Source organism: Diprion similis, chromosome 8, assembly GCF_021155765.1.
Source record: "Diprion similis isolate iyDipSimi1 chromosome 8, iyDipSimi1.1, whole genome shotgun sequence".
Taxonomy (NCBI): domain Eukaryota; kingdom Metazoa; phylum Arthropoda; class Insecta; order Hymenoptera; family Diprionidae; genus Diprion; species Diprion similis.
Genome location: NC_060112.1, coordinates 7,076,671 through 7,096,690, shown reverse-complemented (window position 1 = coordinate 7,096,690; position 20,020 = coordinate 7,076,671). Strand labels below are relative to the sequence as shown.

The 20,020-nt window shown below is 37.6% G+C and overlaps 2 protein-coding genes across 6 annotated transcripts in view; one reads left to right on the top strand and one right to left on the bottom strand.

The window, feature by feature from the left end:
- The window catches only part of LOC124409828, a 4,792-nt gene extending 590 nt beyond the window's left edge, over positions 1-4,202 (bottom strand). The window contains exons 1-10 of the mRNA XM_046887713.1: positions 4,035-4,202; positions 3,627-3,748; positions 1,697-3,539; positions 1,542-1,612; positions 1,271-1,463; positions 1,019-1,188; positions 712-929; positions 473-601; positions 279-391; positions 68-175 (exon numbers count right to left, since the gene is read on the bottom strand). Of these exons, the coding sequence (XP_046743669.1) occupies positions 68-175; positions 279-391; positions 473-601; positions 712-929; positions 1,019-1,188; positions 1,271-1,463; positions 1,542-1,612; positions 1,697-3,539; positions 3,627-3,687 (2,906 nt within the window). The 5' untranslated portion in view covers positions 3,688-3,748; positions 4,035-4,202. The remainder of the gene's footprint in view (positions 1-67; positions 176-278; positions 392-472; positions 602-711; positions 930-1,018; positions 1,189-1,270; positions 1,464-1,541; positions 1,613-1,696; positions 3,540-3,626; positions 3,749-4,034) is intronic.
- The window catches only part of LOC124409827 (tetratricopeptide repeat protein 17), a 22,247-nt gene extending 2,227 nt beyond the window's left edge, over positions 1-20,020 (top strand). The window contains exons 1-17 of one of the 5 annotated variants that reach the window (XM_046887708.1): positions 4,512-4,923; positions 5,297-5,568; positions 5,706-5,817; positions 5,907-6,133; positions 6,223-6,510; positions 6,947-7,299; positions 7,465-7,708; positions 7,788-8,031; positions 8,116-8,340; positions 8,433-8,604; positions 8,700-8,870; positions 8,971-9,104; positions 9,183-9,412; positions 10,019-10,241; positions 10,348-10,611; positions 10,812-10,987; positions 20,006-20,020. In XM_046887708.1, coding sequence (XP_046743664.1) covers positions 4,816-4,923; positions 5,297-5,568; positions 5,706-5,817; positions 5,907-6,133; positions 6,223-6,510; positions 6,947-7,299; positions 7,465-7,708; positions 7,788-8,031; positions 8,116-8,340; positions 8,433-8,604; positions 8,700-8,870; positions 8,971-9,104; positions 9,183-9,412; positions 10,019-10,241; positions 10,348-10,611; positions 10,812-10,964 — 3,420 coding nt within the window. In that variant the 5' untranslated portion in view covers positions 4,512-4,815 and the 3' untranslated portion in view covers positions 10,965-10,987; positions 20,006-20,020. Of the gene's footprint in view, positions 1-4,511; positions 4,924-5,296; positions 5,569-5,688; positions 5,818-5,906; positions 6,134-6,222; positions 6,511-6,946; positions 7,300-7,464; positions 7,709-7,787; positions 8,032-8,115; positions 8,341-8,432; positions 8,605-8,699; positions 8,871-8,970; positions 9,105-9,182; positions 9,413-10,018; positions 10,242-10,347; positions 10,612-10,811; positions 11,213-20,005 lie in introns of those variants that run through there. The other 4 variants (XM_046887707.1, XM_046887710.1, XM_046887711.1 and 1 more) reach the window with 4 other exon arrangements.

Sequence of the window (20,020 nt, the reverse complement as noted above, 5' to 3'; positions counted from 1 at the left end):
AAATAAGTTGAAACCTTGGTTTCGGATAAAAAAAAATGTATACTTATTCAGAGATCATTTCTCTTACCTGTAACCACATTTAGTGCATCTATACGTATACTTGGTCTTGATTTTATAATCGTGGCAACGTTTTATCGGTGGTAGTTCCGGGAATTTTTTCACTGCTTTGCTTGCCCTTGGAATGAAAATTTACCAAATGAAGTAAACGGTGATACAGAAGAGAATATCAATTGCATTAGTCAGGCAAATGAAGGATAATAAAAATGTCGACAACTCACCATCCTTTCCAGTATGGTCCGTGTCCATCGGAAACTTGGTTTATCAACCATGCAGCAGCATGGCACATTTCGTGGACCAAAGTGTCTCGCAGTCGATCCGGGGTGTCCAAAATCTGTGTAGAAAACAGTTTAGCGAGGCGTCGTTAAAAGTGTTAGAAGCATAAAAACGCCAGCAATGATATTCTCTCACATACTTTGGTGGCCAAAACTATTCTTGACGATCTGACGATTCCGCCGATACTCTTTATTGACTTTTTGTTATAACAGAAACCTGCTGTTCCACGCATTCTCACATTCCATTCTAAAGCCATATCATCTGGCAGCTGTATAAACGTGACAAGCATTGATGTTATTTGATTATTAATTTTTTTTACTGATGATCGGTTCATGACTAATAATCTCATTTCTACCCAGACTATGAAAACAGACTTACCTTTCCATCAAATATCTCTTTGTTGTATAATTTGAACAGGTATTTGCATAGCTCCTCTTTTTTGTTCTTGTAATTATTTCTGAAAGCCCTTGCTTCAGGATGACAGTATTGGATCGGTACGGTTGCTGATAAAGAGGCCAAAAAACTTTTCGTAGTTTGTTGTTGAGTACTTATAATATCGTTTAACTTCGATCTTTGTGGGACCTTTTTCGCCGGAGCTGAAATACAAGATTGAGTCAGTTTGTTTAATTGATTGTAAGTAAAAAACGTAGCTAACCCTCAGCCGACATCCCCAGACAGATCTCACCTTTTTTTGCACTTGGTTTTGGAAAAACGACTTCCCCTGGATCAAATTCACTTGTGCTAGAATTGCTTGCGTCCTCGCTAAATGACAGTCTTTTTCTATTAAAATCCTTGTCTAGTTTTGGGTGGCAATTTTCGTCCTCATCAGAGTCTGAATCGCAAATTGCAATGGCTCTGCAACAGGGTAAAAATTTTTGCATCAAACGTGAAGAGAAATTGGGTCACAAAGTGAGTCGTTTTCCCATTGCAAATATACTTTTTGGTGGAGGCTGAAATTGGCACTGCTTGTGGTTTTCGTGGGAAATTATCCTTCGATACCCTAGGGTTTGTCAGAGCTGTGTAATAGAAACTTTCTTCACTGTTTTCCGATGGTGATTTATCAGTGATAAAGCTGTCTCTGGATAGTTTCTTCTTTGTCGAATTAAAATTCGGCCTTATATCTTTAGTGACTGAAACAAAAACGGTACGTTTCACAAAACAGTTCCAAATTGTATTTGAAATATTATTTAGATTCAGTCACAACTTACAAATTTCAAACTCGTCGTCTTCAGAGCTAGATAATATTCCACTTTTTGTAGTAGCCTTTGAGGTCTGTTTTCTGCAGAGTAACCAATCGTTATTATTTATCAAAACAACAGATAATAAAGTATAATAATATATCCAACTGGAAACTACAACGTACCTTTCAGTCTGACTCACTTTCCTGTTGACCACATTTTTCTGTAGTCGGAGATCCGTTTGTGGCGTAAGTACAGCGTCAGCCTTTTTCCTCCATAAATTCCCATAAAGTTTGTCTAAAATATTAGTACAATCGTCAATGTGAAGGTCTTGAATAGCAGTTACTATGGGTTGATTTCTCTTCTCATCTTCGGCTGGTTTTGGGCGAGCCGCTGGCGTTATATGCTCATCCAGACTGGTTTTCGTCTTTTCAGTACTGCCAACTCCGAGGGGAGTTTGATTTTTCAAAACGCTAGTTTTACCTTTGTATATGAAACGATCTAAGGGGCCTGGAATGTTCATTACCTTCTCAGACGTACCAGGCTTGGATATTTTCCCTCGATTATTGGGAGTCTCGTGTTTAAGTTCAAACCGCTCGAGACTGCTGTTGCCAAAACTGCTGTTTCTGTTGCTTTCTGAAATGATGCTGGACGAGCTGGTCGAGCCCGGTGAATTGTTCATCAGCCACTCTGAAATTTCATTTTTTTTTCTGTCCGACAAACCTTCGTATTGCTGCTCTTGATTAGACGGATTTATGAATCTGCTGATATGAGTTTTACTCAGCCTCAAATTTTGTGGCGATTTGCCTCTCATTTCCTTGTCTGAGCTCGACTCTGTTGTCAGAATATCAGACTCTGTTTCGTTTATTACATTTCTGCTCGTCACCTCGTCTGGCCCATCTAGTGAAGAACCGGACAGAGATTTACGTGTTTCTTTGAAATAAGGAGAAGCTACATTTGGGGTCCAGTGAGAATCAGTGTTGTTTTTTCGTCCTTTGAATATTCTCTGCGCATCCTTTTTTGTTAGCTTCACAGAATCATAAGGTTTTGATACTAACAGCGATTTAGAATTAGATTTTGAACTGATATTTGCGAGGGATTTATTTCCTTGCTGATTGTCACTGCTGGTCAGCTTGTTCAGCTTAGATCTCCTCTTGTCAATGCGGAAATTATCGTTGTGCTTTAAATCCACACTCAATCCTTTGTTAGATTCATCATTCGATGAAGAAGACTCACTGATCACTTTATACTCATTCAGCAAGCCATTGTTTTGCACAATGTTTGATTCCAGGCTGAGATGTGTGCTGCTTGATCCACCGGTGGAGTTGTGAGACTTATTGTGACGATTTGAGACCTGTGCAAATTCGGCGATACCAATTTTTTCCGAGTTTTTATCACCCCGTTTATCATAGCTGGTCAGTATTTTACTCACGCTTTCTGTACTGCCCAGCGACAAGTTATCAGTTGCAAGATACCTGGAATTGCTTTTGTTAGATTTTTCGAAGACGTCTTTTTCGATTCTCAGAGTATTAAGAACGCTATCATCGTCACTATCTAAGGTAATTACACCTTTGCACTCTTTGTTCGTACTGAAATTTTCGTCGCTGTCCGAGGAGTCTAGTACAATTGTGTCTGTAGTATTACCATGCCTCTTCTCTTTGCTCCTATAGAATGGGGATGTAGATTTTTTACTTCTGTTTGCACGAGGTAAACTTTTATTGCTGCTGATACTGCTGGCACTAGAGTCACTGACTAGTACTATACTGCGATTCTCACGAGTAGCATGTCTCAAATCGTTGCTTTTCTGATATGAGGGTTTCTTCTTGTCAATGGTGTCAGTAAGGCTGTCCGAAAGTCGTAAATTGTAGTTCTGCGAATCTGGTGAACTTGAGGTTTCGGATCCGCAAATTTCCGCATTGCGGTAGTTGTATATTCCCTCGTCTGTGTTAACTGCGCTTGGATTGTTCTCTTTGGCAAATTCTTGCTCTTGCTTTAGGTTTCGGTTTTTTTTTAGCGAGAGGTGGAATGCTGAAAAGTGAAAAAAGTTAATTGTAGTCAAGTGGAAACAGTATTATTATTTCTTCTTTGGAGTGAAAAAAATAGGTTTTTGCTTACTTTTTGGAGCCGGGTTGTTTCGTTGTTTGCGAGCACTAAATTGCTGCCTGGAAAAATTCATGCTGCATTTGTCGATGCTCTTTATCGCGGGTTGTCTATTCTTGTATATTATTCGTCAGGAGCTGCAGGCACAAAGGCAAGGATAAACGGAACTGTAAGGTTATACACTAGAATGAAAACAAACCAGCAGACAGAAAAACCAACGGTTTTATGTGATGGTAAAGACCGTTAGGTGAAAACAGTCGTTGATCAGGGTTGAGAAGCAAAGATTTAATACAGAAAAAAGGTCAAATACAAGTAAACAAAGAGTTTCATCGATTCGCAGAAAGTCCCGAGAGGAATTTCAACCGGGTTAAATTTTGAATTATGAGTCGTGAGTTATAACCGGGAACAATCAGCCGATCCTACCTTTCAATTATGATTGTATAAATATCCTTGCGGTGAACAAATACCCTCAGCTTGCGGTTAAGCGGAGCGATAATCATGCAGGGATAGCCGTCAACGTCAACAACGTGTTTTGAACGTTTCTACAATCCGTTGAGATACGATCGCGTCTTCCGATTGGTCACAGATGGCACGAGGTCTGAAGCTCTCGGCCAATCAGAGACGAGTTTTCACTAGACGCTGCGACGCCATGAGGCATCATTGAGCTATGGCGTAGAGTTAGAAAGACATACTGTAAGTGTCCGGCCTGAAGAAGGAGAGAGAATGTAAAACCACAATCCTCTATCTCTACTGGCGTATGCACAGTAAACAAACTTGTATGATTTATAGTTCGTAGTATTCATATGTCCATGCTATAAAGCCACTACAAAGCCCATAAAGTCAGCTGCAATGGCTGTAGGTGGTATTCCGCATGCGTGATTAGAGAGAGAAAGGTAATGTCTGACATTCTCTTTCTCTTTCCAATAGCAACGATAATATCACTTGTCGAGTGTATGCCTTTCCTACTCTATCCTATGGGCATCACGGAAAGCTCAAAGGGGGGGAAAACAGCAGACGACGACCAGGCTGGAGAACAGTAACACAGTGATCGTCAGTGATCGTCGTTGTTTGTGTTCGGTGTAACGCTGTTGCTGATCTGACTCGCACAATTATACTCAACGTGCAAATAAATATTGTTTGCCTTTGTTGGGGATGTGATTGTTTGTGATTATCGACGCCGACGGAACCGGTAGTGCGACGCACGATGATGCTGAAATTGACCAAAGTCTTTCTAGCCTTTCTTGAAATCATTCTAGGCATCTCTGCTACCACTCACTGGGTTGTTACCGAAAATGGAAGAATCCAGTCGCAGGTAAGTTCTGTTATCATTTTAGTTACAATAAGCGAGAATCGCGACACTCTCCCTTTCATCCTTTGCTAATCTCACCTTCTACCCCTCACAAGAGTATTTTCCACGAGGTCGCGGCTATCTGCGCGTTCAACCTCGACTCAGACTTATCTTTGCCGCTTCCGACCTGAAAGGAATTGCTATCTTGGTGTGAAACCACGCGATCACCAATTCCGACTGTCGAGCCAATGACACAACCTCGAAACCATGTTTTCCTCAAGGATAAATGCTGCTGTTGATGAATCACGTTGGGGACAACATGTCTTCGATTTGACCTATTTCGCAGCCTGCGATTTTGATTCCCAATGTATACTCATTACGCTTCATTTCTTCTTAGCCGGATTCCGTGTTTCAAATGCGCCGTCCTTACGATCTCCTCGCCTTTCTTGAGCAAGAAGATCGTCGGAATGCTGTTGACGCATTGTACAGGCAACTTGTTGCCAGAAAGGCTGCCATTCACAGTCGCTGCGCTAGCCTGGACTCGGCAATGGATGTCGAGACTCGATTGTACTCTACGGACCCTGATTGCCTGCTGGCAGGTAAACCCCTCGCCGATGTCGATCTCTATGCCAGTGTCGCGACCGACGGAAGCTACAGAAATGGTGTTACGTAAGAACGAAATACATCTTTTATTCATTTCACAATTATTTAATATTTGGTTGTTTAATTTGCTCCAATATCCAGAGAATCATTCACATTGGCATCGGCTCTCGACAATGAGTAATCTAGTTCTCAATTGTTTTCAGACAAAAGGATTATCTGCTTGACGTTGTTCCTAAGGACGGGAAGAAAAAAGTTCCTGATTGTAAAAAAACATTCCCTTTGGACTTCAGCATGTTTACTTTCGAACATTTGAGTGTAAGACGAAGATTTAAATATGAGAGAGTATTTTATCATCTGTTTCGACAGTGTCACCATTAATTTTCAACATGCCTTTTCATTCCCAGGCAATGCGGAACCGGAAAAACTTGACCCAGCAGCAGGAAAAGGGTCTGATAAAGTACCTGCCACCTGGAACAGATCTCAATAAGTTTGGACACCAAGTTGCTTATGGCCTTATAAGGAACAGCAGCTCTTGGCTCCATTTTAACCTTGCTGCTATATACTGGCGGGTTAGAGGAGACTCGTACAACGCCCTTGAGTGCGGTCGCCGGGCCATCGTCACAGCTCCACGGTACGAAACACAGTTTGTCGTTGATAAATTCAATTATTCTTTCACAAAATTTCTGAAGAATTGATGAAACGATGTTGAAAACTGTGCAGGAGGTATCGCGACATAGCTCTGCTCACGACCGGTGGAATATTACACGCTGCAAAGCACTCAGGGGAGGCAGCAATAATTTTGCACACAGCGATAAGCTATGCCCCCACTCAGAGTCACCAACACTTGGCGCTGGGTCATGTCTACGCTGCCCTTGGTGACTATAATCGATCGGTGGCTTGTTATGACAATTGTCTCAGGCTAGCGCCGACAATGGATCAGGCAAGGCATGCCAAGCACGCAATACTGTGCCATCAAAAGCTGGAAATGGCTCTAACCTCGCTACTTCAGTGCGTAGAATTTTTTAAACATATTACACGGTAGCGATCTGTCAGAGAAATTATTTACACAGTCGGAAAGTTTTATGGTGGCATGTAATCAGAAAGCATCGAGCTTTTTGTCCTTGCAAAAGCAAAATTTTAACAACATTTTTTTCGTTTGTACTTCGATCCGTGACTATTGCATACATCATACACTAATTTCTGACTATCAACTGAATCGGCGCATTATATATTAGATAGTCGAATCGACACTATTTGTTCGGATTTGAGTGAGGGAAAAAAAATTATGATTTCATTACGGAAAATTCAGGGTGAGACTATTTGACTGTTTGAATATTTTTAGTGGCCATCCTGAATTATATTCTCTCTTATTCGAAAGCTGGTATGAGTCATAGTCGAATTTGTCCTCGTACAACGAGTATTACACGGTTTTATTGTCCTGCAGGCAACTACAGGATATTCTGGCTGAACTTCACGCCTATCACGGACAGCAAGAGGAATGGCTTAAGCTCCAAGAGCGTGTATTGTGGGAACAAGCGCCCAAAGCAGCCTTCATCAGATTGCAGAATGGCAATATTCAGGAGGAGACTCTAGGCGCCATATTGACAACCAGGGGTCAGTCCTGCATGCAGCGAGGTGGCAACGATGCCATCCTGACCTGCGATGTGACAAGCGAGAGTCAGATGCTGGCGCACAACTTGCAGATAGATCTGAGCGTCAGTTTCCAGCTGTTGAAAAACGTCGAGAATCAGCTCACAAAAATCGAGGAACAGATGGCTAAATCTAGAAGTTGGCATGGTAGTGTGTTTTAGTTATGTTTTTTTCCTTACTTTCGCCCTGTGAACGCAGTTGTACATTTGTTCGTGCTTTGTTTCTATCTTCCTTCTATACCCTTGATCCGAATTTCATATACCAAATTGATTAAATTAGTTTCTCGCTTCAAATTTTAGTCTATTTTTCCAGCAAGTAAGGATCGCACGATTAAGTCGACCGAGTTTCCCAAGGAAAGGGGACCTGAGTTTTTCACCGTGTTCATGGAACCAACAGGCAGACCGAAGTATCACAATTTCAAGATCAAGGAGGGAACTGAGGAATTCGAGGACAAGAAGTGGCCCAGAACTTCCGACTGCGAGGGACGTTTACCAATCTTGACCGATTCGAAACAATACGTTCCGGCATATTTACCGCCGGAAAACAAAGGCTACGCGTAGGTGTGACATTTTCCAGCTCGTTTCAAGTCTTTTCCTTATCGTTTTGTCTAAGCGCTGTCTTGTTCGAAATTACAGAACTCATCTCTTCGTGAGCGAGCTGATAGGCATTGATCCTGGCAAGGAACATTCGCTTCCGTGGTATCCACCAGCCTGTGCAGCACCAAAAACTTTCGATGCCAAGTATATTTCTGCGACGCTGTTAAAAGCAACAATAGGAAATAACTTGCCAGACTCGTCGCTGTCCCAGGTTTTGAAAAATCTAGTCAAAGACTCTGAGCTCGCTGAAATTGGCCAGCGGATTCTTACCGCTACCAGAAGTGTGAGTGCATCAATGTTCTGCCTGTTAACTTGAGAAGTCATTTCTTTGCTACGTCCAAATTACGGATTCTTATATCGAATTTAGAAAGTTGCTGCTCCTTGGGTCTTGTCAATGCTGGCTTCCCTGCACTGGCGAGTCGTCGGAAAGCCGAGAAATGCTCTGGACTGTCTTCAGTTGGCACTTTCATCGGTTCCAAACAAGTTCCGAGATGTTCCCCTAGTCAGTATAGCTTCCATAAGTCAGAAAGTCGGTCTCATTGAAGACGCGCTGAGGGTGGCTAGGGAAGCAATAGAAGTAAACCCAGTTGAGGTAATTTGATTTAGGATTTAAAATTATCAAGAAATGAATGTGAGGTCAGGATTTTTTGACACACCAAATTCCGTTCTTTGTTTCAATTTCAGCCCGTCACCAATTTCCTATACGGCTCTCTCCTGCACGTCAAAGGCAACAATTCGGGAGCTATACACCATCTGAAGCAAACTTTGCGAGTCGACGTGCACGCCATAAATGGACGGGCCTTAACAATGCTCAGAACATTGGCATGTCAGGAATGGTTGAACAACGGAGGACCCGGTGAGTTTGCAAATTCCTGATTTTTGTTGACATTGGTGATTTTGATACGTGGCTGATTCAATTATCAATCAAATTGTAATATCGTGGAAAATAAGATTCTACGGGAAGCTCCGGTGGTACGGAAACTTGTGGAGCGCCACATCTACCGCCAGAGATGATAACCAGGCACAAGCTTTGCGTAGGTGAAGCGGTGGTGTGCGACAGTGATGGGAAGAACTGCAAACACGTGCAATGCGATGCAGTGAGGACAACTGGAGATACGACTGGTTAGCATTTCTACAAATTTTTTTTCAAAACTCACACGAAATTTTTTTTCATTATCTCTAGCTCGTTTTTGCTCACTGATATTTGATATTATAAAAACAGGCAGTGCGAGGTGTACCAGAAAAGTGGAAAAAGTTGTCAAGCATCAGAGTTTAATTGACACTCTGATGACAACTGGGAGCGAAGGCGGCGCGGACGAATCTGAGTTGGAAAATATGGTGAATATGGAGCAAAACGTAAGAATATTAAACTGGCAACGTGAGTTTAAGAATTGCATTGCAACGATTAAAGTTATTGAAAATTTTTTGCAACAGTCGTTTCACATGCGGATATCTTGTGGCGACGATGTCAAAGAGCCTGGGGTTAATGTACTTGATGATTTTTACGTATCCATGACCGAGGAAGGCTCCAATGATGCTGGTTTACAAATTCACGATATAACCGGAATGTTTTCACTCAGTCCCAAGGGTTGCAGAGACATTCGGAATCCGCCTTCTCGCTCTTTTCAATCTATGTGGCATCACATCACTGCCAGAAATATTGAGTGAGTGTTACCATATGACGAATTGATTCCTTTTCAAAGAGTCGAAAAAACGAAGAGAATTATGTAAAAATTCAAAGCGAATGTAGCTGTAAAAATATACCTGAAGTGATTAAGATACTAGATTGGGGTAAAACGATTATGGAAAAACTGCAATTTTGGGTCCTGAACAGCCTGAAAATCTCGCGGAATTTATTTTGCAAAAATAAGATAGTGACCACTTTGATTAAAAATCTAAAATTTTTTATAAGTTGTGTATCAATTATAGAAAAATTGAGCGATATAGTATATCGCAAAATTCATTTGATTTCGCGATTCTCACAAAGTGAATATCAACCGCTGGAGACAGAATTCGGCTTCTTTGAATAAACTTTGTGATTGGTTGTAGGATCGACTTGGGACTAGGAGCTATCCGTCGATCACTAAAAACTTGAGCAATACATTCAGTCAAACACTTTATTTTCGCGATTTTTACAAAGTCTATATCGACTGCAGGAGATAGTTAATATGAAATTGAGCGAAGTTTTTATTATCGAATTTTGAACAAGCGATCAAACGAATGCTATATTCACTATTGCATCTTTATTTCATAAATTTCTTATTCGACAGCATCAGTCACGACCTAAAATCCTTAAAAGACAGTCCTGATCAGCAGCCGATATGTGAAGGAGGAAATCCCGACATCAATGACATAGCGAATCTGGACGCGTTATCAGACGCCTTGCCGAATATGACAGAATTGGACAATGCTGAATGGCTTGCGCTGATGGCCAACGACCAGAAAAGCAGCGTCGAGCAACTGGGAGCTAGGATAGCCGTTGCTTTGCAAAAAGTTAGTTTGATCATTTGAGAGAAATGAAAGAAATGAATATCGATCTGATTTTTATTTTTCAAAAGAAAAAATTTTCAATCACTCAATGTGCACAATCAACCCCCAGAATTCTCGGTCGTGGACTTTAGCGACGGCCGCTGCCTTGTACTGGCGAGTCGACGGTCACAGTCGAAGAGCGGTCGACTGCATCAGACAAGCGCTGGTTAACGCGCCAGACGGAATGCAGGACATTCCACTGATAACGCTTGCGTCTTTGCTAAGCAAACGTGGCTTTCATCAAGACGCTTTGCGGATAGCTGACCTGGCGCTGATGAAAGGACCTGAATTTGTGATAAATCATTTCTCTATGGCGAATCTTCATACAGCTGTGGTGAGTGAGAAGATTGAAATATTATTATCAGTTTATTAATAAGTTTTGTCATTATCGAGACGTTTTGAAATGTTCGTTTTTCTATGTGAATGAAGCAAGAGCAGATAGTTGAGAACATAACGAAAAAAATTGATTTTTACATCAAGATCACTTTTTTTTCACCTTAGCGTTTCTTGTACTTTAATTTTCCTCCTCAACAGGGTGATTTCGAAAAGGCAATAAGTTTTTATCGATCGTCGCTAGCTCTTGATCCAAACTTTGAGCCTGCTCGCAGCAAACTTCAGGCAATACTTTGTCTCCTTTTATTCGACGAGTCAACGCAAACTCTACGCGAGATGACTGGAAACAACTGAAGAAAAACTTTATACCTGTTTCCATAATAAATATTAGACTACATAGTTCGTCGATGATAATTTTCCGTGCCTTGTGGGACTCAATTTTTATTCTTCGTTTGGTGATTTTTTCATTATTACATATTCGAACAGTACTCATGAGATGCGGTAAAGAAATCTTCGATCGGGAAGTAACGAACTGATTTTTAATCTTAGAAAAGAGAGGGATTTATAAATATATATATATTTATATCACACATATATACGAATATACAGGGTGAGTTTTCTCCAGCTCCGAATGAGGGAGGGGCTTATCACTGACGATGTCCCGCCTTTTGCTTCATCTCACTGTCATGAAAAACTAATTCTTACGTTAAGCTGTCCAACAATACCTCACTTGACAAGGCTAAGTATCGACGGCTTAACGTAAGAGCTAGATTTTCATAACAGTGTGATGAAGTAAGAGGCGAGACATTGGCAGTGATAAGACCCTCCCTCATTCGGAGCCGGAGAAAACTCATCCTGTACGTGTGTATATGCGAGGCGTGCCATGTTGAGATAATTCAAATACATAGACTCTGAGGTTGGTTTTTGACCAGCAAGACTTACTCAATTTCGTTCTATAATCGTTGAAATTTTTGTCGTTATGAAAAAAAAAAGTCTATTTGTTTCATGATATTATAATACCTAAAGTTTATAGTAGGTATAAAAAGGTACGTAACCGGTACCCCCCTTTCGGTCATTACACCGAACACATTGTGTATGATAATTCTAAAATCCATGTGATCTTTATGGGACGTAAGAGGAAAAAAAATTTATTGATATGCATAGCTATTTCTCAAAGTCACTTAACTAGTTAATTATTTATTTTACCATGTGAGAAGGTGTCATTGGGTTCTTTTCGTTTCTTTCCTTTCATTCGATGCCAGGTAATAGTCGTAGAAGAAAATGGACAGATTAGGTACAATTTGCTTCCAATGATTGGACCAGATTTTTCCAGGTTTTTCATTATTCTAACTTTTTAGGTTTTTTTAGTTGGATTATTTCACTCTTGGTATCATTACTTTATATGCAATCGCAGGTGGATTCAGCTAGAATATATACATACACATATAATATAAATAATCTTATGGATTCTGACGTTCGTTTTGGTCAATAAGTAGGAGAAATAATACTTTTGAATGATATTTTTTCAACGAAAATAAAAGTATTTATATTATAACATTAATGAATTAATTGATCAACTAAATTCATTATTAAAATAAATATAAGTATATTACACCTAGCATGTACCTATATGATTATCCATTACATAGTGTATATTCGAATCTAGATCCATATAGATACAGATACAATTAAGAGTAACGAATCGAAAGACAAAGCTTAGGGATAAGGACAAAAAATCTAACTCAACAGTTTTTTTTTAGATTCTTTTATTAGTTCGTTATTTATCATTTTTAATAGCTTCTTTGCTTGGGAATTAATTTTTGACCACACCTATACTCATAGGTTTTGGGCTCAATTACACGTAATTTTAATTTTTCAAAACCGTGATCTAAACAGTTTTACATGTGTGATATGCATAGGCAGATAGAACGTTGTGATATCCGTATTTCTTTTTTGTTCTTTCGTTTGAAACGGGTTTTTTTTTAATGAGAAAGATAGCAGATAAAAAGAGAGGAACAGAACTTAACAGGGTAGATGCTGTGTGGCATCGCGTAGCAATTTAGAGGCTGTCATATTATGATTTACACATACATGTATATGTATAGATATATACACACTGTACATAATCCTTAAGTTATATTATATAAAAAAGCAAAGAAAGACGCAGCCGCATGCCTGGAAGGAAAGAAATTAGTGATTTTCGTGAACGTAAAAATATCGCTTCGAATCTTAGGGTGTAAATTTAAAAGTACGTTCTTTGAATGTAAAGTACAAGAAGAAAAAAAAAAATAACAAAGCCATGAATAATTGGAAGGAAAAGTAAAAAAAAAAAATCACTGCATGAATCACGGTTAGAAATTTTTTATTTTCTTTTTGCGAAACTTTTACTATTTCAAATCATCTTACATCTCACGGATAAGATGATAAGATTTACACGCATGACAAATTTAACAACTCTACAGGAATAATTAGGGAATAGGGGTGGAGATTGAAAATACGGAGCAAGAAGAAAAGGAATCAATAATAATAGTAACTAATGACAAAGAATAGAATCGGGTGGCAGTGGTCATAGTAATTAATCCTATTTGGGATTCCTTATCTTGACTACACGAATCAGGGCTGTGTAAATAATGTATCATGATTGAATTACAATCTGTATGTATAGTAATGTTCATTAATAGGTTCCCAGTTGCTCACTATTTCTTTGGAATTAAAACTTGAACGAGTTTCCTTCCTAATCAAATTTCATGTGACAATGACTAGCGACACAAGTGATAATGGAAACAAACGATACGTTGATCATTGACGCGTAAAATTTCTATACAAAGAAAAGTCGTTTCAGTCTTGATTCCAAAAAAATAATCACCGGGGACCAATAAATGAACAAGACTGTACGTATATATGTATACAATATATTTTTGAGTGAACATGTTACGGCCGAATGGTCTGTTGTGTGCTATAATGAAATGTGCATGCGTTAAAATTTAAGAGCATTTGTTTATCCATGGTAACATTTTGAGTGAGCACAACTACCAACGACAACTGTCAAACTTTTTGAGTTTACATTCATGACGGTTGGTCCATTGAACTCGAAGTGGGTTGGTTGCCCTGGCAAACAACTGTTCTCAGATTTTAACGCATGCGCATTACACTGTAGTAAACGATGGACTATTCGGCCGTTAGATAATCACTCTGTATATATGTATATGTATGTACCTGTCACGTAGATGGAAAGAGTAACGAAGTACGCTGGTGATTTGATTCAATATTATTATACACGTAATATTAATATACAATAACAATAAGTCAGCGGTATTTTTAATTAAATATATTATTATATACTTAGGTTGCTCTGTACCAAAAAAAAAAAAAAAATTGCCGCAACGAATCTCCGTTATATGCTATATAAACACATATACGTGTGTATTGTATATACATATATATGAAATATAAAAATAAGTAATAGAATGAATAAAATTTCACTACGACGATGTAATATCAGGTGATATAATAGATGGTATATCATAAGTTACGTTTATTATTGTTTTTCAGTTATTTTAGTTTGTTTGTTTGTTTTTTCTTTCAATATCGTCACAGTGAATTTTAATCCTTTTGCTTATTCATTTGCCGATGTTTATAAACTCTCTTCTTCCTACCATTTTTTTTTAACAATCCGATTCAATCTATGTAGATAATCCTGTATATAAGACGGTACAATCCTGCTCCTCTTAATTCACTCATTCGGTCCTCGTATCTTGTTACTTATAATACATATAGGTGCCGGTAATTGATACTTATAATTCGGTATACCCGCGTGCATAAGAGAATATACGTACTATTGTATCATACGTAGGTCTTCATTATCGGCAGGTGGTGAACATGACCGTTCGTCCGGCTCACATCCGGTATCCGCGTGCCTCAGAGAATGTGTGTGTGTGTGTATGATATCTGTACATAGTGTATGTGTGAATATTTGGTATATATATTACGTGTCCCTGTGCAGCACAAGTTGCCTTTTCACCTTTCTTTACGTATTTGAGTGTGTTAATATGTATGGTCGAATCCGCCAATTATGAGTACAGTGACCAGGTCCGAAAAATTCGATTTGCTTTCGTCGTTTTGGTATGTCATCATGTGAGCGGAGATATGAAGATTTTCATACCTCCGTACGCGTGATGAAATACCGGAATGGCGAGGGCAAATCGAATTTTTTGGACCTGGTCACTGTACTCATAATTGGCGGATTCAGCCGTATAGTATAATTCAGCCCATGCGCTCGTCGAAGTCACCGCGTGCAATACTTCGGCAATTTCAATTTTAATTCTATTCATTTGACAATAAGATTGAAAACATGGGGTAAAAGTTTATACTAATAATAATAATGATGATAATATAATATACATCGAAACAAGTCGATGATGATGATAACGATGATGATGACAGAACGAATTATTATCAACGAAAAGGAAGAGAGATAAATTAGAAAGAGGGAAGAACTGTAATGGAGGAGAATGAAGAGGAGTATGATTTTTTGTAAGTAAAAATGATTCTTTTTATTATACGTATAATCAGTTGATATTGTGTAAACAACTGTTTTATTTATCGTAGATTGTTGTTGTCATTGATGGGACGATAAGTGGAAACCCGTTATAGCCGCTGTCACACGCACAAGAGTCTCATCTCTAATCTTGTGCAGTGGCCAGCAGCTGCACTGGGAACCAGCAACAAATTGTGTTTTGTGTTGGGACCGAATTTTCAATTCAGTTCTTTCAGTCATTAGTAATTAACGAGGTGTAACGAGAAAATAAAGTAGAAGAAGAAGAAGAAGAAGAAGAAGAAGAGAAAAAAACAATACACTATGCTTAACCAGTGTATAATAACAATTAAGACACATATATATGTATATGTATGTATATTCCCATGCGTGACGAATTAATCATTTCAGTTATACCTACACAGCGAATCATACATACCGGTATCTAATTACTGGAATTACATGCCTGCTTCAATTCAATGAAGACTGAATATTATGTATATATATATAATTATATATATATCTGCTGATGGTTTGCCGGGATTCCGAATTATGCATAAGAATTCGCTTTTATTCGAAGGCATATATCCTCATATGCATATGTAGTACAGTACAATATATGCTTAGTACACGTTTCGTCGTTGCGTTGATTTTTAGAGTTTTCATGAAAAAGAGGAGAAAAGAAAAATACGAGACCAAATAATCAGTCATATTAATTGACCGGATCGTCGCTCGTTCAAATCCCTGAGAAAATGACTCATTTAATTTCATTATTTCTGTCTGTCTTTGTACATATTATGTGTATTATAATTGAATTAGATCGTTATCGAGTTGAAGTAATAATAATCGAATTACGACTGTTTTCGTTGTTTTATACAACGAAATATGGAATATAATCAATTCCTCTTTATAATTAAATGTAGCTACGTTGGAGGTGTTTAATTAGAATCGTTAATTTCTGAAGTTCCGTTCTTTTCCTATTTATTAATCATGTTAATTTTCTTTCTTCTTTTTCAAACACTCAAAAGTCGTATTATGTATTTTACTAATCGATGGAATCGTCGTCGTTCGGCCGCGATGAATTATGAAGTCACGATACGTCGCGATACGTTCTACACACGTAGTATAATACGTGTAAACTCCGTCTTACTCGTAGTTCTCTGCAAGTTTGAGGACGGTGCTTGACGTCTGTAATAGTATAATCTATACGTGTACCGACGACGTGTAGCATACATATTTACGCAGTAGAACAGAACTCGCAACTTGAGTTGCCCACTTTTATATGCAAAATTTATAACGTTCGATCCTTGCGACTCGTCGCTCGTCTACGGTGCGTTTATTATATCCACACGTTTCTGTCTTCAAAATGTATCCCTCTACACTTGCCTCTGTTATATTTTTTTTTTTATTTCTTTCTCCAACATTTATCTGTTTCCTTCTTTTCTTCTTTTTTGTTTGTTTTTTATACTTATCATATACTTCATATAGTCATTCATAATCTACCCTCTTATTTCGTTTTATTCAATTCCATCTATCGCTTTTTGGCGGTTCTGTATATTTTCTTTCATTCTTTCTTTCTTTCTTTCTTTTTTTCTCCCTTACATTTTTTTTTTTTCACAATACATATCCCAGGGTGTCCGTAGATTTTCAACAATCCAGTAGACACGTAATGAATGGAATTCAAGAGAAAGGGTAAAACTCACCGCGATTTGCTTTTGGTTATTTTTTTCATTCTTCTTTATCTTCTCTCTTTGTTTTCTCGAACGTTGACAGTACGCGAATTTAATTTGAAAAATAAAAAAAAAAATTCTTTGCCGTCTTTTCCGATCAATCGATCCTTCGCAATTCAATTGCTTCTTTGATTCGCTTTATTTTATTTTATTTTTTTTGTTACCATTTTCTGCAGTTCAATTGAGGGGAAAAGGAAAAAAAACAGAAAGAAATAAACATCGACACTCCACTTGACCAGAAATCGTGTATAATTCTGATTGTTATTGACAACTATAAAAACATACCTATAATACAATACAAATATCGCAAAACGTCACATGTAATGTATAATAACGCAAATTGTGTTCTTCCTTGTTTTTTTCATTCTCAAAATCGATGATTATAGTAATGCGTAATTATTTTACTTCGTTTCATTCGCGGTAATCATCATCATCATCGTCATTATTATTGTTATTATTATTATTATTTATTATTATTATTACGCAACTTTAAATCGCGACGTTGTAAAAGCAATTTTTCGTTATTATTATGGTTGATGTTATTAATATTATTCTAATCATTATTATGTGTGCAAATATAAACTATCGTCGTTCCTCTGCACCGTTCCGTCTGCACCAACTGAAGTGCCCGTGTCACACTACCCTTGTTTATATACTCAACCCCCACGTGGGTCACCTAATCCATTGGCCAATAGGACGGCTTCTTTGTCACGGACGAGCCAATAAGGGATTGGGGTTAAAGATCCAAGACACGTGTGATTACGTTGGAAATAAGGGCAAAACTTCTGGCTTTTTACACATCTATCCATGCATGTATATAGATTATACACGCACACACTTCAATATCACGTCTCACGCCACATTTCTATATCTACAATCATATATATTGTGCACTATTTACGTAGACGTAATCTAGGTCTGCCATGAATTTGCAACGTTTTAGTAAATTTTCTTATTTCACGTATCGTATAGTTTCTTATCAATTCGTTCCGAAATTCTAGAGTTATCGATGTTTCGTATTTTTTTTTCTTCCGTTTTTTTTTGTAATCTGCATGATGAATTCATGGAAAGAAAAAAAAATTATTAACTGTCCTTCTCGTTTGTTTGTTTTCTTGTACGTATTATATATATATATATATATATAAAAAAAAAAAAAAAAAACGAAAACATTAAGAATAAATGTCTTCTTTCATGTTAATTTTTTCGATCTTTACGCAGCTAAAGTGCAAAGTACCGTACCAAGCTTAGTTATTTTGTACAACTTTCCACTTTCCGCTGTAACGATTAGTGTGATTAATAATTTTTTTCCAATCGTTTTTCTTCTTCCAATCAGCGAGTACGCATGTAATAAATAGATGATTTAAGAACAATATCTTTCATCAGAGATTTCAATTTTCGAACAAGATTTCAATATTGAAGCGAATAATAACGAAAGTGCAGTTGAATGGAAAAAGAAAAAAAACAACAACCACAGACATTACAATATTAATAATAAATACTAACAACGATCGCGTTGTGAAAATTTGTGTAAAAAAACCAAAGAAAAACACATAAAACGGAAAGCAGTTAATAAATTGAACAAGATTCTATAGTCGGGAGGAAAATACGAGGGGCGATATGTGAGTAATGGAAAATTATAAAATGGATAGGCGGGAATAGCACGCGTATTATTATGGTATATTGTTATATAGTTATATAGTTATATAGTCATATAGTTATATCGTCGTAGCTGTAGGGGCGAGTAACTCTAGCCGAGTAAGCTTTCTCCGTGTATTTGAAGGTCTTCAGCTTAGCACCCCCCGAGCATTGGGCTTCGTTCTCTTCGGTATCTGGTGTATACTATAAGGTGTGTATTTAACAAGCGAAACGGAGGAAAGAGTGCCGCTGATCCGATCGGCCTTCTTCTTTCCTCTCTTTCCATCTTTTTCACTCCACAGGCTGACTCAATGCCTGTCGTCGTTACTTCCTTTTACTCCATTATTACACATTATTATTATTATTATTATTATTATTATTATTATTATTATTATTATTATTATTATTATTATTATTATTGTCATTATGTTGTTGTTGTTCGCCTTATTTCTCACCTCCGTGACAAATTTTTTTTCACCTCGTTACGTACTGTACACTATATACTTTTGTCGCATTCCGTTTGTTCAAATTCAAACGATTGATTGTTTGCTTGCATCTGGGAGAACAGAAAGGGGAAATAATTAGATATAGGGATAAACCGTTTATGGATGAGAAAACAACAGAACAAAAAGTAGAAAAATTGATTCATTAATTTTCCGTTGAATCAATTTTTTAATATCGAACCAAAAACATTACGTTATTGTCTAATAAATCGTTAATTAATGTTTAGTCGCGCTATATTTATTCATTCGTTGCGAGTAATAATAATAACAATAGTAATAATAATAATAATTTAACTGTGAATATTACAATATTCTGAAAAAAATTCATGTGTGGGTTTACAAAAAACGTGACAGTCGATTAATTAATCAGTCAACGAAGTTAGGTCACATAGTTGTTATTCTCCTTCTCCTCCTTCTTCTTCTTGTTCCTTTTGTTTTGTTCTTGATTGTTTTCCCTCTGCTTCGGTCGAGAGTTCCCAACGAATTCCGATCCTGAGTCTTGATAGATGATTATATAGATAACCACCTTAAGTTTATGTCATATTTCATATAGTAAATGTACAATGAAATAAGACAGAAACATAAGACGGCTAGACTATCTCATTTTGATCGTTGTATTGAATCCTCGAGGATGATGACGACAACGAATATGAAGACGAGAATAGTTCCTGGCAATATAACAAACCACATCTGAATTCAAATCTTAATTCATATACCTATAATTAACAGTACAGATAATGCTTCGTCAATTCGATGAACGAAATGATTTTATAATTAGATGGAATAAGTGAAACTTTGTTTTTGGTTTTAACTTGTTATAAGTACATTTTTTATTTTTGTTTTCATTTTTTATCATCCTCTTTGCTTCTACTCTGCGACCTCAGTACGCCAATGAACGTAACACCCGATGAAAATGTCACCCGATACAGTCTGCTCGTGTACACCATACACGTATATACACGCATATGTGTATGATATATATATATATATATATATATATATACGCGA